The 17,348-nt window shown below is 39.0% G+C and overlaps 1 protein-coding gene and 1 pseudogene across 1 annotated transcript; both read left to right on the forward strand.

The window, feature by feature from the left end:
* Positions 1-3,638: 3,638 nt before the first annotated feature.
* On the forward strand, positions 3,639-4,591 carry LOC107775345 (bidirectional sugar transporter SWEET16-like; annotated as a pseudogene).
* Positions 4,592-10,188: 5,597 nt separating this feature from the next.
* On the forward strand, positions 10,189-17,074 carry LOC142164191 (bidirectional sugar transporter SWEET17-like). Its single transcript, XM_075221517.1, has 4 exons — positions 10,189-10,300; positions 10,407-10,957; positions 16,653-16,781; positions 16,901-17,074. Exons 1-4 carry the CDS (start codon positions 10,189-10,191, stop codon positions 17,072-17,074), a joined length of 966 nt encoding a protein of 321 aa, XP_075077618.1.
* Positions 17,075-17,348: the final 274 nt, after the last annotated feature.

Here is a 17,348-nt window from a genome sequence, read left to right on the forward strand (position 1 = left end):
CTTTCTTATCGTACTATCATGGGTAAATGGGCCAAAAGGGCCGTCATGAGATACCTAGAATAAAATATAAGGGAATACTAGATATAGGATGAGCCAACATGATATAGAAACTTATACATGTGACAGACGGACCTATAAGGCCGACATGATCATTTGTAAATTCAAAACATAGGCCGACAAGGCTAAACAAGTATCCATATACCTGACATCTTTCTACAAGCCTCTAAGAGTACATAAACATCATAAATATCAGAAAGGGCACCGCCATACCAGTCAATACATGTCCAAATTATACTGACCAAATAGGCAACTCCAGAGCAAGAAGAGTGCACCAACACCGTCTGCTGAGCTGATAGCCTACTAGAACGACTACCAACCTGTCTATCAGGACCTGTAGGCATGAACGCAGCATCACTAGGCAAAAGGGACGTCAGTACAAATAAGGTATATGCAATAAATGAAAAGTAGTATATAAAAGACATGAAAGAAACATGGAGTAATGGACATAACCTGTAAGTTTGTATAACTCTGTGAATCATGAAACATTTATAATGTCATGCATGTGCGTATAAATGTCATATCATGCATATGTACATGCATGAATAACTTCATCAAGCCTCTAAGGGCATCCCATCATATCATCTTGACCTCTATGAGCGAAATCATCAACGTATACCAGCTGATCAGATGGTGGTGCGTATATAATGCCATAACCTTTCCCCATACCCATTATACATATACTATACGTGTATATAACACCATCCAGTCATGTGTCAATAAATATGCATAAATGAATGCAATGCATAATAAAGTAAGTCAATAAGATATCTCGGAATGTTATGAGACCCATGAACATACGATATGCTAGTAGGACACATGAGGAATCAAGAACATAGGTAACCCTAGTACTTTTAAGAATAGAATCATTTGTGAAAGTTGCGTGATTGATCGTTTTGTTTTAGCATATGGATCATGCAAAAAGGAAATAAGGGAGAGCCTTAACATACCTTAAATCCTTTGAGTCATTAATACCTTCCAAGCAATTCTTCAAACAACTCAATTAAATCTACCATAGCATAAGGAGATCAAAATCAGTGTTGAGTAAAGGCTATGTCTGCAACTTAAATTAATAGCTCGTTTATGTAAATTTAGGCAGCATCTCCCCTGTAACAAGGGCCTCCTCCAATAACATATACCAACAACAACAACCAGAGAAATCCAACAACGTATAAATATCAATAACAAGATATCATATAGCAACAACTACTTCACGATGAGCGGCAAGATCCGATTGGAATTCGTATACCCCATATCACCCCTTATAAACTTCTAAATTAAAATTAAAAGTATCATTAACATGATAATGAAGTCATTCATCAATGATTCCAGCCTTATACCATATATTTATAACAACAAAAATAATCCACAACTCCAACTATCCTCAATTAGCAACTTTATTCACTAGTTCATATCTAGTCCATACATTAAACTTAATCAACATCAAGATAACCTTAAGCACATGCAAGAACAATATACATACATCCTATAGTATTTTCAAGTTAAAATCCAAGTTATATTTAGCTTACAACAGCCCTCAATGGCAATACAACACCATAGAAGTGACTTAAGTTAATTCAAGTATTATCTTGTAGTTTATCATCCTAACATCTTAACCAACATACAAAAAAGCTTAAGCACAATTAGTAGGCTGTTATACTCACCTTAGACAGTAGTAACAACTTGAAATTTCAGCCAAACACAGTCCACAACTATCCTCAATGACAACACAACCTCAAAGAGGTGTTGTTCTTTACTAGAACTAACTTTTGATGTTGAAACATGGTGTAATCACTTTGGAATTACTTCAACCCCTTATAATATCTGTTTAGAAGGGTTAGGAGAAGTTTCGAGATGAAGTCAACTCGAAAATGAGCATAAAATAGGCGTGGAAATCATTTTTAAAGTGAAGTAGGTCGAGCACCACATGTGTGCCCCATGGGAGCTGCTTGTGTAGTCTCGCAAAAATACAAATTTCTCTCTATTCCAATGTCGTATCGACAAACAGTTTAATATGTTGGAAACTATACTGATATATATTTAATTTGCTAGGTAGATCATCCATTAGTTCCAAGTATATTATGAGAAACACTCAGCTACATTTGACCTAATTTTGCAGCACATTATGAATGTAACTTGTGATGACCTTTACCAACTTTTGTTCCACAACTTTCTTGTCTTCAAAACGTAGCACATGACTATCATACAACTAAAATAACTAATATCATAACCTTCTTATCATGTTAAGAACCATATTCTCACCCCAAAGTATATTTTATAACATTCCAAATTTGTCGACTTTCGGCGAAACTTATTTTATTCAATTGATTTAGCTTCTAAGCTTTCCTACCTTCTTGGTACTCGTTATTCATGATCTTAAATATTTATAACGTCCAAGGTAATATGATTAACTTAGTTTATATGCTTCCAAATATAATCTTATTTCTGAGCTTACATCAATTGACTTGCGACGTACTCTCACATACAAAAATATGGGATATAACATCAAACCTCAGTAATAATAAACCGAAGTAAAAGTTATGTTATAGTATGACCTTCCAAGTTGTAGTAAAACCATAAGAATAGGTAACTGAGTTTATGAAACAATAAATCAATAGTCGTAGGTTCGACAAAGTACCGAGCAAAGAATTTTTGTACACCTATAGATGCCCAGAGGGACAACTTGTCATAGTATTGTATATTTTCACAAATTAAGGTCTAGAGATTGGCTATAAGCTAAAGGAAAAAGGTGATAAGAGTCGCATAGGTGCACATACAAGGTAGAAACATACATACTGCATGAAAGAAGGTAGAAATAGTTACCAGATTTAAAGAATTTCGACCACAAGTCGTGGTGTGAGAAAGAGGCCTAAAGGAGGGAATGCCCTAGCCTTTGGATTTATTCACCGAACAGCTTCCTAGATGTCAAAGACAATATTAAAGTATTTGTAGAAGTTATTGCTTAAGAGACGGATAAGTGCATCAGTCAATATTCGAGGACAAATGTGTTACACCTCATATTTCGTACATGAAAGTGCGCCATAAATAAATGAATGGAAGCTCAAAAATGAGATGTTACATACCGCATTTTAAAATGTTAAAGTTTCATCAAAGTTTGTCATGTTGGGATAAGATACGACCCGAGCTAAAATATCCGGTATTTATGGACTAGTACCATACAAAGTACCACATGACCATGATAGTACAGTGTATAAAGTTTGCTCAAAGTAAGTAGTATTTTAAGTGTTTGAGATAATTCTTAATTATGTGGAAAATTAATTAATTATTGGGTTAGTGGGGACTTAGTAAGTTAATTGAGAAATTTGTACTTAATAAGACATTTTGGAGAATTCTTGAACAACCAATGGGGAAGCCCAAGATTTCTCTTAGTCATTACAATACATGGCATGTAGGGGTCTTAAGGCCAAACATTAGTCATCCTAAAGGTGGGGCCACTCTCTTTGATAAAGACACAAGTCATTAAAGGGATATATTATAATTAAAATACAAAGGATTATAAAAGAGCTCTTATGAAATGAGATGCTCTTAAGAGCCAACATACGTTTTTTCTATATCAATAAGAAAGTGATGTACTTATGTTTGTTGCCCCAATAAAAACGTTCAAAAGGATAATCCAGAAGAAATCAACAGAGGATTTTAAAGGGATACCATATATTACAGCACTATTGAGCACAAGTTTGTGGACATTTTATGGCTTACTAAAGCCTGGAGGTTTGCTTGTGGTCATAGTCAATGGAACTTGTGCCATATTACACATCATATATGTCACTCTCTTTCTTATTTATGCCCCCAAAACTCTTAAGATTCAATCCTTCAAGCTGGTGGAAATAATAGATATAGCTTTCCTCGGGGCTGTAATAGCAATCACTTTACTAGCTGTGCATGGAAATACTCAGCTCACGTTGGTTAGACTTTTAGTAGCTGGTTTGAACATAGTGATGTATGCATCTCCTTTATCAGCTATGAGAACTGTGATAAAAATGAAGAGTGTAGAGTACATGCCAATTTTCCTTTCCTTCTTCTAGTTCCTAAACGGAGGGGTATGGGCTGCTTACGCAGTCCTTGTCAAGGATTATTATATTGGACAATGGGATTTTTGCAATTCTAAATGAGTACGGTGCAATCTTTCTTAAGATTATCTTACGGATGTTTCCCTACTCTGATTTGCCATTACGTGTTGTCGCAAATCACGTGTGTTAGAGGGATTGTCAAGAGAACCAGTTCAAGTATGTTAAGGCTATCCATTCTTTCTTTTGGCATGATATATACTACACCAACGAAATGAGCAAATGCACAACATCCACAAATGACTCTATTCATAGAAATACTAGAGATTCTTATGTTCTTAATTCCCCATGTGTCATACTATTCTATCATCTGTTCATGGGTCTCAAAAATACGTAAGTTGGTAAAGTTTATTTCATGATATTAATCAAAGGCATACTGGTCTTAGGACGTACCGAGAGATTTTATTAATGTATTGCATATGCATTTCATACAGTTATACATGTAAATTGACCCATGACCAAGATGTATGTATATATATGTATATGGGATATGGGAAAGGTTATGGCGTTATATACGCACCACCACCTGATCAGCTGGTATACGTTGATGATTTTGCCCATAGTGGCCGAGATGATATGATGGGATGCCCTCAGAGGCTTGATGATGTTATGAACACATGTACTTATGCACGACATGTCATTCATACGCATATGCATGACACTATAAGTATTTCATAATTTACAGAGTTATCCAGACTTACAGGTTGAGTCATTTACTCTATATTTCTTCCATGTCTGTTATGTTCTTATTTTGTGCCTTACATACTCGGTGCATTATTCGTACTGACATCCCATTTTCCCAGGGACGCTGTGTGTCATGTCTGCACGTCTCAATAGATAGTTTCAAAGTCCTTCAAGTAGGCAATCAACTCAGCTGAAGATGTTGGTGCACTCCATTTGATTCAGAGTTTCTTGTTTGGTCAGTATGATTTAGATATGGATTGTTTGGTATGGCGGGGCTCTGTCCTGATCTTTATGACAATTATGTATCCTTAGAGGCTTGTAGACAAATATCATGTACGTAAAAGTTTGTATGGCCTTGTCGGCCTATATTCTGTGTACGAGTGGTTATTTTGGCCTTAGAGTCCTATATGTCTTATGTATAAGCTGGTATTACATATTAGATTCTACCTATTTCATGGAAGCCTCTCTGACTCAGTTATCTATGATAGTATGATATGAAAAGATACGTTGTTTTGGTACTCGGTTGAATAAGGTACCAGGTGCCCGACGCGGCCCATCTATTTGGGTTGTGACAAAAGTGGTATCAGAGCAGTTCTATCCTAGGGAGTCTACAAGCCGTGTCTAGTAGAATCTTTTTTTTTTGGGTGTGTCGTGCACCACACTTATAAGCAGGAGGCTATAGGGCATTTAGGAATGTTACTCTTTCTTCTTACTCTAGATCGTGTGGTAAAGCTTAGTTGTAGGAACTTAATTTCCTAAACTCTATATTGTTTATAATACGACGATGCCTACATCCAGAATGACGGTTGGTAAGAGATGTAGTTGTGGAAGAGTTGAGTCAGAGGAACTCAATTTTTGCATCATGCTTATGATTGATAAATATGAGGTATTCGGCAGATCATGTGTATACAAAGACGTGTAAGCCTCCTGATAAGGAACCTTAAGGCAAGAATATTTATCCACCTTTATGGTGAGAGACAATGGGAGACTCAGAAGATAAATACAAGTTTCAAGAAGTAAAAGAAGTAAGATGAAGAAGGGTACGAGGTACCCAGTTAATAAAGATTATAATTATTTACCATCCAGGAAGGGAGATGTAAGCATTTTGAGTTACCTTCAAGAGTGACAAATGTATGTATAATCGGTCACGCTGACCTCAGTTATGCCTTATGGGAGCTAATAGACATAGTTTGAGAGAAAGATGAGTCATCAGAATCTGGCTGGGGATAGAGTAACCTAAAATAGTGGATGGATTGGTGGAGTTAGTTGACATTTCCGAAGGATAGTGCAAACGTGGTGATGGATCTCCTTGTGAGACACCTTGACGGTTCACCCTAAAATAGTACAGCTAGATATGAGTACTACAAAGATAAGCACTGGAAGCTTGGAACGGATAAATATTACCTTAGTATGGCTCCCATCCCTGATAAAAAGAGAATGTTAGGAAATTCGAGGAGCCAATGGATGGAGCAAGAGGGGCTAAAATCAAAAGAATATTTTGTTCGAGTTTCTAGAATAAAGTGATAAACATAAATGTTAGCAGGAACATAGGAAGAGAGTTAATGAAGCAGTATGAGTAAAATGTGGTACATGGATCATAATGGTGGAAAACAAATATGATAGTATTACAGAGTTTATAGTCAAGTGAAGGGAAAAAAGATAGGCGACAGGCCTTGAGACAACATAAGAGTATAGGCCATAAAGTCATATCCTCACTTCAAAATAAGTTTGTGACTCCAACGCAACTACCGGAAGGAAAAGTTAGACCCCAAAATAATAGAATGGACAATAGAAGACGATTCATGAAAAATTCTGAGAATGATCATTCAGGAAGACGCTTTGTTAAAGCAAGAAATATGAGCAAAGTTAAGCTTAAGGGATTGTATGTTCCAGTTGCACTAAGTGTCACCATCGCGAGTAAGGAATTTGGTTATCCTTGGTACAAAAGGATTGCTGCAAGGCGAGTAAGGGTCATCGATGATGTGAAAAGACGCCAATGATAAAGATGTAACAAATCTATAGGTAGATCCTCGTGGCTTCAGCTCTTAGCACTCCCCTAAAGGGGGGAATATGGAGTGATGTGGCTTGAAGTTAGGATTTAATGGTGATAGCAATCATGGAATGGTAAAGGAAGAATGAGAAAAAAAGAGAGAGGATGAGATTGCACTTATTCGAAGCCTACAGATATGCTCCGATTCCAGATTATGCTAGCACGGCGTCAAGAAAAGGAAGTAAGGATTCCTGCCTAGGATCTTATTATTAGATAAGGAGCCAGTGCGTTAGGTAAGTTAAGACAAAGGAAATAACCCAATAAAGATTATGTGGAATATGGATATGAGAATGGGCCAACGAGTAGTTAGTAGTTGATTCAGGAAGAGCCTAGTTGTGGCTAGACAAAAGGTTACAGACAAATCAGCAGATCATGCAAGATAAATATAGTGAACCCTAACATGGAGAATTCAACCTCGTATTAATGTCATTATAATACTTAAGATATATTCAGATAAGAGTCGGGGTATCTAGAGGTACCGTATGAATGTTATGGGAATAAAAGAGAGTGCCATTGGGAAGACAGTCAAAATATCAGTTCGAAAGCAACCCTACAAGCACAAGGGCATGGAGGTAAGTAACTACGGATAGTTATAGGCGAGGAATGACATAAAAAACTTTGTCTGGAGGTACATAACTACGGATAGTTATAGGCGAGGAATGACATAAAAAATTTCGTTGAGTATGCGATATTATAGGCTCGCAGCTTTATAAGAGTCAGAAGGTCTCCTTAAGTACTACAATAAAAGACTAGCTGAGAAAGTAAGGAAGAAAGCTTTAAAGTGAACTCAATAACCAAAGAAGGAAATGGTCTTATAACAACACTCTCACAACAACATTGTATGCACTCCATAAGAAAATGTCACCTACTGTGGCTAATGAATGGGAAGTAAAATCGGAAGTGATATTCAAGATCATGTGAGTTGTAGAGAATTTCAAAATGCATGGGCACTTAGATAAGCTAAGCATGCATGCAAAAAGGGGCAGAAAGACTAGGGAAAATAATTGCTTACGTTTGAATAAAGCTAAGAAGGAATGAAAAGAATTATTCGATTAATGATCCAGAGTTAGTTACGTTATGAACACACTTAAGAGTTCAGAGTATTATCCATGCAGCATATATGTTGAAAATCATATAGCCGTAGAAGATTGTATCATGGATATTCCATAATGTCCATGTAAGGCTAAAGTAATGACTAATACTATGAGTCACAGATTGGACGATAGCTTAAGCCTACATAAAGGCTGATCAGAAGGAAGAGGAAACTAAAGAGTTACATCAACGAAGTAAATCAGGAGTCTGATTATTGGACCTAGAAAATTATAGAAATTCTTTTTGAGGATATGGCGGGATCACTCTTAATATTAGAGGTGCAAGAGAGATAATACAACAACCATATTCTATTATGGCTGTACAAGAAAGCCAGTTAGAAGAAGTACCAGCCTTATAAGAAGTCAGTATGAAGCTCTCACCGGATTATATATACACTAGAGGTGCAAGTATTATAATAAAACTTCAAGTTATAGATGTGAATTATACCTATGTGGGAGGAAGGTCATGAAAGGGATACAAGATATGATGCAAGATTTTATGGCAAGTAGGGTAAATGTGAACACCGTATGCGATATTCAAATGAAGAAGGTTGTGAATTTCCATACTTTAGACAAAAGGCTAGAAACACTGGGATTCAGTGTCTAGGAATGATAGCAGTGTCGTTAGTGGAATATCTTCCAACCTATGGTTTTAAATATCGAGAGATCTAGTTAAGAAGGTAAAGAGGAGTTAGAGACAATGTGATGTCTCGGTTGATGTTCTAAAATAACACAAGGAAATCTATGGTGCAAGCAAGTTGAAGGAAGGTTGCAAGCTAAAGTATGATAGAGAGACAAGGTTGTAGAAGACAAGAGTAAGGATAAGAACGGGCAAGTTAGAAGGTTACAAAAATGGATAAGTCCTCAGGATTAAGCCCATGAAAACAAGAAGAGAAGATGGTTTCTCTAAGTTATACAAAGCTCACTATAGCCTAAATGAACTAAAAGGAGTCTAAGACTAATAGTATTTAGAAGAGATTGAATGTTGCCTTGGTAATAGAATGAGGGTGTAATTGTGATAGATAAAGGATGAAGTTTGGGTCTTTAATTGAGTAATGATTTGAAGAAAAAAAAAAGATTTCATGGACGACACAGGATTTGGATACCCCCCCCCCCATAAGGTGAGTCACATTGGGATACTATGAAATACGATGATGGAAATTACTTTAGATGTTCCATGATGAAATGTAAGCCCTAGTGGCAATATATATTACGTAAGAAATTTCAAGTTATCAATGGATGATTATAGATCAACGTTGAGGTGAATCGATAATGGATAGGTAAAAGTTGCAAAGTACAAGATGAGATTGGGCTATCAGTCTTAAGATGAACAGTAATATGGAAGCATTAAAGGACATAGATTTACACATATTGGATATGCAATGAAAGTAACCTAGAATGTGATAGCAGACCTTAGTAATGAGAAATCGAGGTAAGAGTTATGGTATAGTATGACCTACTTAGATACAATAAAGTCATACGGATAAATAACTGGGTCTATGAAATAAGATATAGCAATATTCGTAAGTTCGACAAAATAACGAGCGAAAAACTTTAGTAATGGCTAAAAATCAGAGGAAAAAGGAAAGAAGAGACGCATAAGCGCACTTACAAGGTCAGAATTGTACATGCTGCATGAAAGAAGGTAGCAACAATTACAAGATTGGAAGAATTTCGTCCACAAGCCGTGGCGTGAGAAAGAGGCCTAAAGGGGGGAATGCCCTGGCCTTTGGATTTATTCAAAGAACAATTGCGTAAGTGGAAAGGAGATTATTAAAGTATTCACAAGATCTATAAGCTATGAAAATGATAAGAGCATCAGTCAACATTCGAGGACGAATTCTCCAAAGGGGGAATGATGTTACACCTCATATTTTCGTATGTGAAAGTGCGCCATAAATAAATGAATGGAAGCTCGGAAATGAGATGTTACATTCCGCATTTTCAAACGTTAAAGTTTCGTCAAAGTTTGTCATGTTGGGATAAGATACGGCCCGAGCTAAAATATCTGGTATTTATGGAATAGTACCATAAAAGGTATCACATGATCATAATAGTAAGGTGTATAAAGTGTGCTAAAAGTAAGTAGTATTTTAAGTGTGTGAGATAATTCTTAATTATGTGGAAAATTAATTAATTATTGGGTTAGTGGGGACTTAGTAAGTTAATTGAGAAATTGGTACATAACAAGACATTTTGGAGAATTCTTGAACAACCAATGTGGAAGCCCAAGATTTCTCTTAGTCATTACAATATATGGCATGTAGGGGTCTTAAGGCCAAAGATTAGTCATCCTAAAGGTGGGGCCACTCTCTTTGATAAAGACACAAGTCATTAAAGGGGTAAGTTATAATTAAAATACAAAGGATTATAAAAGAGCTCTTATGAAATGAGATGCTCTTAAGAGCCAACATACGTTTTTTCTATATCAATAAGAAAGTGATGTACTTATGTTTGCTGCCCCAAATAAAACGTTCAAAAGGATAATCCAGAAGAAATCAGCAGAGGATTTTAAAGGGATACCATATATTACAGCACTATTGAGCACAAGTTTGTGGACATTTTATGGCTTACTAAAGCCTGGAGGTTTGCTTGTGGTCATAGTCAATGGAACTTCTGCCATATTACACATCGTATATGTCACTCTCTTTCTTATCTATGCCCCCAAAATTCTTAAGAATCAATCCTTGAAGCTGGTGGCAATAATAGATATAGCTTTCCTTGGGGCTGTAATAGAAATCACTTTACTAGCTGTGCATGGAAATACTCAGCTCACATTGGTCGGACTTTTAGCAGCTGGTTTGAACATAGTCATGTATGCATCTCTTTTATCAGCTGTGAGAACTGTGATAAAAATGAAGAGTGTGGAGTACATGCCATTTTTCCTTTCCTTCTTCCAGTTCCTAAATGGAGGGGTATGGGCTGCTTACGAAGTCCTTGTCAAGGATTATTATATTGGACAATGGGATTTTTGCGATTCTGAAGGAGTACGGTGCAATCTTTCTCAATATTATCATACGGATGTTTCCCTACTACGATCCGCCATTATGTGTTGTTGCAAGTCACGTATGTTAAGGCTATCCCTTCTTTATTTTGGCATGATCTATAAGACACAAACGAAATGAGCAAATGCACAACATCCTTAAATCACTATATTCATAGAAATACTAGAGATACTTATGTTCTTGATTCCCCATATGTCATACTATTCTATCATCTGTTCATGGGTCTCAAAAATACGTAAGGTTGTAAAGTTTATTTTATGATATTAATCAGAGGCATAATGGTCTTATGACGTACCAAGAGATTTTTATAATATATTTCATATGCATTTCATGCATTTATACATGTAAATTGACCCATGACCAAGATGGCATCATATAAACGTATATATATATGTACATATATATGTATATGGGATACGGGAAAGGTTATGGCGTTATATATGTACCACCACCTGATCAATTGGTATACGTTAATGATTTTGCCCACAGTGGCCGAGATGATATGATGGGATGCCCTCAGAGGCTTGATGATGTTACGAACACATGTACTTATGCACGACATGACATTCATACGCATATGCATGACACTATAAGTATTTCATGATTTATAGAGTTATCCAGACTTACAGGTTGAGTCATTTACCCTATATTTCTTCCATGTCTCTTATGTACTTATTTTGTGCCTTACATACTCGATACATTATTCGTACTGACATCTCTTTTGCCTGGGGATGTTGTGTTTCATGCCCGCAGGTCTCGATAGATAGGTTGAAAGTCCTTCAAGTAGGCGATCAGCTCAGAGGGAGATGTTGGTGCACTCTATTTGCTTCGGAGTTGCTTGTTTGGTAAGTACGATTTAGATGTGTATTGTTTGGTATGGCGGGGCTCTGTCCCGACCTTTATGAAAATTATGTATCTTTAGAGGTTTGTAGACAAATGTCATGTACGTTAAAGATTGTATGGCCTTGTCGGCCTATGTTCAGTGTACGAGTGGTTATTTTTGTCTTAAAGGCCCATATGTCTTATTTATAAGCTGGTATTACATGTTAGATTCTACCTATTTCATGGCAGCCTCTTTGACTTAGTTATCTATGATAGTATGATATGAAAAGATACATTGTGTTGGTACTCGATTGAATAAGGTACCGGGTGCCCGTCGCGGCCCATCGGTTTTGGTCGTGACAAAATGCTCCAGCTGTATTCAAGTATGTTAGTCGTTGGAAAACTATGTGATGAACCAGTTGTAAGAGTAATGCTCCAGCTATATTCAAGTATGCATAATGCCCTGTTTATATATTGTATTCAACATTTTCCTGTCATGATTTGTAAATATTGTATTCATATGCCAATGGGTTTTACTGCTATTACATACCTTATTTTATTTTATCGGGTATACATAACCGATTGTATGTGCATCAAAATTGTATTTGCGGCTATACCTTGTTATGTGTTTCTGAGCATTGTGAATGGAAATTTAATGCTTCTAGTATTAACAAATCACAAATGTTCAAAGTGAAGGAGTTCAATGATAAGCATACATTTCTATTAAAGGATAATGTGTATGAGCAACGTCAAGCAACCAGTAGGTATGTCATGACCCAAAATCCCTACCCATCTTGATGGCGCCTAATACACCAACTAGGCAAGCTGAAACATGATAACGAAGGCAATAGAATATCAAAATTTATAGAAATAGCATAAGTCTGAGGTCTCAATACAATAAAACTGCTAATACAAAGTTGTTTACAAAGAAAATGGTAATAGCTATTAAATTTATTGATGGGACTCTAAAAATACGTGACCTATTTTTATGCTAGTTTGTTAAGCAGTTGATGCTAAATGTATGAAATCTAAATATGAAATGGAGTTAAGGAGAGAGCTATAACCAAACCGTTGGGTCAGCTATTCAAGGCCTCAAGCCGGTCGATTTGGGACCTCGAAGTCGATTCCAGAGCTCGGACTCGAGATATCGTGGGTGATCGGGGTAGGACTAACAGTTACAAAATAATTAATGAAGGCTCTTTATGGATGATTATGAGCAATAAATGATGAACAGAGATGAAGAAAATAAATAGAAGCAGTAATATCAAGAGAATATGTCAGAGAGCAAATAGAATGTTTTTTGTATATTTCGTGTGGAGCAATTGGAGCAACAGGGTTTACAAAGTGCCAAGGATCCCCCTTATATAGGTTGAGAAAATCCCAGCATAGTTAAAAATACATAAATGATAAATAAAACGGGATGGGACAGCTGACTAACTTCATGATGTAGGTTCAGACTAGCCTGACAGATTTTGCCGGCCCCGGCTGCACCCTTCGGAAACTCCCCATGCCCGTTGGGGTTACAACTAACATTATCCCCAGGTCAGGTGCCAATAGACCTCGAGGGATAGAGGGTACTCTGTCCGTGGTCTCGAGCTTTCGAGGTGATCTTCCGAGATGCCTTATTAACGAGAAATTGGTTCCTCTAATTTCACCGTATACAGATAGGCCCCGCGTTTCTTATAGAGGAGCGACAAGAAATGATTTTGACATCCCACTGTTTAGGCTTCCCGTAATGATGTAATACTGATGATGAAAGCCTCGATGATTACCAAAATGTTTCATCGTTTCACTTTTCCAGGATCATTCAACGTGTTGCGGTTTCTCATTCTTCAGAGCCATAATGTCGTCGTCGGTTACGTTGCCCCTCTTTCTATAAATGGGGGCCTCCTGGGATCAGTCTTTCATCCAAGTATCTTCTCGTACCTATCCATTCCTCCTCTCCCGCTATCTTTATTCTTTGTCGTTCACCATGTTTGAGGCCCATGGCCTCAAGAGTGTATGACGGTACTTTTATCAGGCATGCTACGACCTATCTCCTGGACCTTCTCTGGTCGAGCAAGATTACGCTATTTTTATGTTGTTGTTGTTGTTGCCATTGGCTCGGGATGACGAAGTAGAGGGTCGATTTCCTTTGACCTGAGGAAATATTTGGATTATATACCGCTGCTCAAGAGGGGGCTCGGATTATACATCGCTACTCACCTCCCATGATTGTTCGGTGCAGCGCCTCGCTCCCTTAGCTTTCTATGGAGTGAGGTGGTACTATCTACTAACTGTTGCATCCCGCAATAGAGCAATGTCTCAAGAAGTGGCTTTACAATAATGGCCTAGCGAAATCCATACTTGCCAGATTTTTCACCTAGCCACTTCTTCATTCCTTCCTGCTTCTTACGTGTCACTTTGCTCTTCTCCATCGCTTTCCTCTTCGTCGTCTCCCCTTTTGAAGATGCCATTATGGGGAACCGAGATAAGACTCCCGAGGGTTTTATGCTTGGACGATATTGTCTTTGAGGATGCGTGCTTGAGGAGATGTTGCCTAAAAATGTTGCTATCGAAGACGCACCTTTAAGAATAGGCTAGGCCCTTAGGCTTTTATTATATATACACCTTCCTTCTTCTTTATTTCCGTGTAAGGACCCCTAATGGGCTTTTGTAATCATATTTTTTATGAATAAAAATATATTTCTCCAACTTGCCTTCGATGCTTGTTATATTCTTTTATGTTTGTGGAGACTCTGAATGCATGACTCTTTCCGTTGTCACTAATATTAGGCCTGGGTATGTGCATTCTTTCTGGCCTTCGATTAATTAGTATGGACTCGCGCGGAACCCTTTGCGATCCCTTGGATCGAACTCGGATCGGGCCGATGAATTCAGTCGCCGAGACCTTGACTTTAAGTAGAATGAAAGTGACGTTTTGTGCCTTGAAACCATGATTTATTACTTAAAATATGTGGTAACGTTTTGAGAAGAAATTTGCTCGGAGGCCTGGGAATAGGGGTTGCCTTTGATATCTCGAGGGCGATCCCTAAGCGGAGGTTCGTTCAATTCCAGACCGCCTGGAAACTTGCTTTGGGCCTAGTGTAAATGGCCTTAGGGCACTGTAGATAGATCTTGAAAGAGGGTTTTTCCGATCTTTAGACGGTACCCCGAGGCCAAGCCCATACGGGTGGAGTTAAAATGCTTATTTCCTTGGAGACTGATTCCCTTTAGACAAAAAAAACCCCCCCCGAGGTTGAGTATCACCTCGGGTCTCGTAATGATTCCATTGGCTTCCTGGAGCCTAACCTTCCCTTGGATGGAGATCCTCAAGGTCGGGTACCAGCTCGTTATTGGCGCGGGCGTCATCAGCTTCCTGGAGCCTAGCCTTGTCTTAATAGAGGTCCTCGAGGTCGGGTACCACCTCGGGACTGGCAATGTTGTCGGCTCCCTGGGGCTCAACTTTCCTTTGATAGAGATCCTCGAGGTTGGGTGCCACCTCATAGTTAGTAAAGGCGTCATCGGCTTCTTGGAGCCTAGCCTTGTCTTAATGGAGGTCCTCGAGATCGGGTACCACCTCGGGATTGGTGATGGTGTTTTTAGCCGGTTTTGAGGCAGCGGATCATCACTTTGCGCAGTTGGTCTTCTTTTTCTACGCTATCCTTTCGCTACTCCGGCACTAACGCACTTGCACATATTCCCACTTTCGCTTTCTAATTTCATCATAGCCATGGTGTTATGTCGGGGTCTGTCCGACAGGGAGGGGAGAGCTCTGCCTCTGGCCTTCAGGACCATCGAGAGTAGCCTTGAAGGCTACTTCATTGATAGGAGAAGAGCATCTTATGTTAGTGAGAAAAGACTGCGGATGGGGGGAGAAAGTGGCGTTACAGTCATTCTCCCCGGGTGAGGGCATTATGGATCGTGCCGATGGGTTCTTGAATGTGTACATATACCCTTTCACACTGGGCCCCCTTGATAGAGTTGTGCTCGACTTTTGTTTAGAGTATCGGGTTACCTTGGCGCAGGTCCATCTGTCATTTTGGCGAATGGTGTTGATGGTGAGATTTTTTGCAGAGAAGTTGGGGCTTGAATTTTTGCTCCGTCATCTTACTAGGCTGTACCGGCCCTTTCACCATCGAAGTCTGCTAACCTTTCGATGTCGATCGACCACACCCTTTGTTTTCGATGACGATGAAGATGGAGATCGGGGGTGGATGAGTCTTAGTCGTCCTAGTGCGGACCGCTGACACTATCCCCGTGGAGCTTATGCCATTCCTTGAGGAATGGAATTATACACGTAAGTGGTGTATTTCGCGCTTTCTTAGTTTTGCCTATAGCGAGAACTGGTTTTGTAACCTGTGAGGAACGCAGGTGGCGAGCTTTGTCCTGGAGTAGATGGGAAGCAAAATACCATTGTGAGTGTTGTGCTATTATTTCCTTTTCCTTCTTTCATGTGGAAAAGCATATCCCCTTTACACGTATTAGTCTTATTGTTATAGGTATTGGAGAGCCTTTCGAGGTGAGACCGTGCTCCTTCGGAGAGGGGGAAGGGTTGCCGACTTCTGGGCTGAAGAGCGGTAAGCATCATCCGAGCATGCGTGTTTGCGGCTCCCGGTTCTGGAAAGAGGATTTCTCCGTTGTTGTCACCTTCTTTTTTCGTTGATAGCATTTCGGGAGATAATAGAAAATCAGGGTCGCATACGCCAAGCGACCGTGCTTGGATCGAAGTAGGCTCTTTCAGGGCAGAAGGTACTGGATTGGCAGGTATGCGTTCGTCCTTCGAGGAAGCCCAGAGGCTTCACTTTGTAGTGAGTTTCAGCACATGTTTTTCAAGCTTTGCACCTTCCCTTCCTTATTGAGTTTTCTATTGCAGGCATTCGACAAGCTTAAGTCCGGGCTGCTTTGTTGTGAAGCCAGGCTACGGAAAGCTCTGGATGAGGAGAGATCCCTGAGGCACCTTTGTTATGTAAAAGAAGTCGAGTTGGTACATTTGCAGTATAAGGTAGGTCGGAGATTGAATTATGAAAACCACCTGAAGGAGCAGGTAGTTTTCTGTCCCGGGTGAGTGTACATTCCGCCTCCTGGCTCCTGGGGCTAATACTTAGTTTATTTCAATTGCAGAAAAACATGGAGGCCCTGGAGCACCTTCGAGATGAAGTTGGTCGGGCCAGGCATGAGCATGATGAATTAAAAGCTCGGGCGGAGGCTCAGGATTTAGAGGGGAATGATGCTCTAGCCAAAGTTCCTGATTTTGAAGCTCAACTTCGCATAGCTCGTGACAATGCTTTGGTTTAGACAAAAATGATTTCAAAGGTTGAGTCCGAGCTTTCGAAAGTTAGGACTGAGATCGTTGATGCCCGGGCAGAAGCCGCAATGAGTTGGACTAAGGCTGACTAGGAGATGGCGATCTACTTAAAAGATGTTGCTGATGCTCAAGTCAAGCTAAGAATGATCCTCGACCGCGAAGGGAGGATTGAAGAATATGCTCGTTGCAAGTCTCGAATAAAGACCCTCGAGAAGATCCGCGATAGGGGTTTCGCCCTCTCAGAAGAATTGGCGTTAACGAGGG

The sequence above is a fragment of the Nicotiana tabacum genome, chromosome 1 (assembly GCF_000715075.1).
Source record: "Nicotiana tabacum cultivar K326 chromosome 1, ASM71507v2, whole genome shotgun sequence".
NCBI classification, from domain to species: domain Eukaryota; kingdom Viridiplantae; phylum Streptophyta; class Magnoliopsida; order Solanales; family Solanaceae; genus Nicotiana; species Nicotiana tabacum.

Bases quoted from the DNA above. Each gene is read 5' to 3' on its own strand.
- LOC142164191 (XM_075221517.1), top strand. From the start codon at position 10,189: ATGTGGAAGCCCAAGATTTCTCTTAGTCATTACAATATATGGCATGTA. The intron at 10,958-16,652 runs GTACGGTGCAAT...TTTCTATTGCAG, and splicing joins ATTTTTGCGATTCTGAAGGA to GCATTCGACAAGCTTAAGTC. The intron at 16,782-16,900 runs GTAGGTCGGAGA...TTTCAATTGCAG, and splicing joins TGGTACATTTGCAGTATAAG to AAAAACATGGAGGCCCTGGA.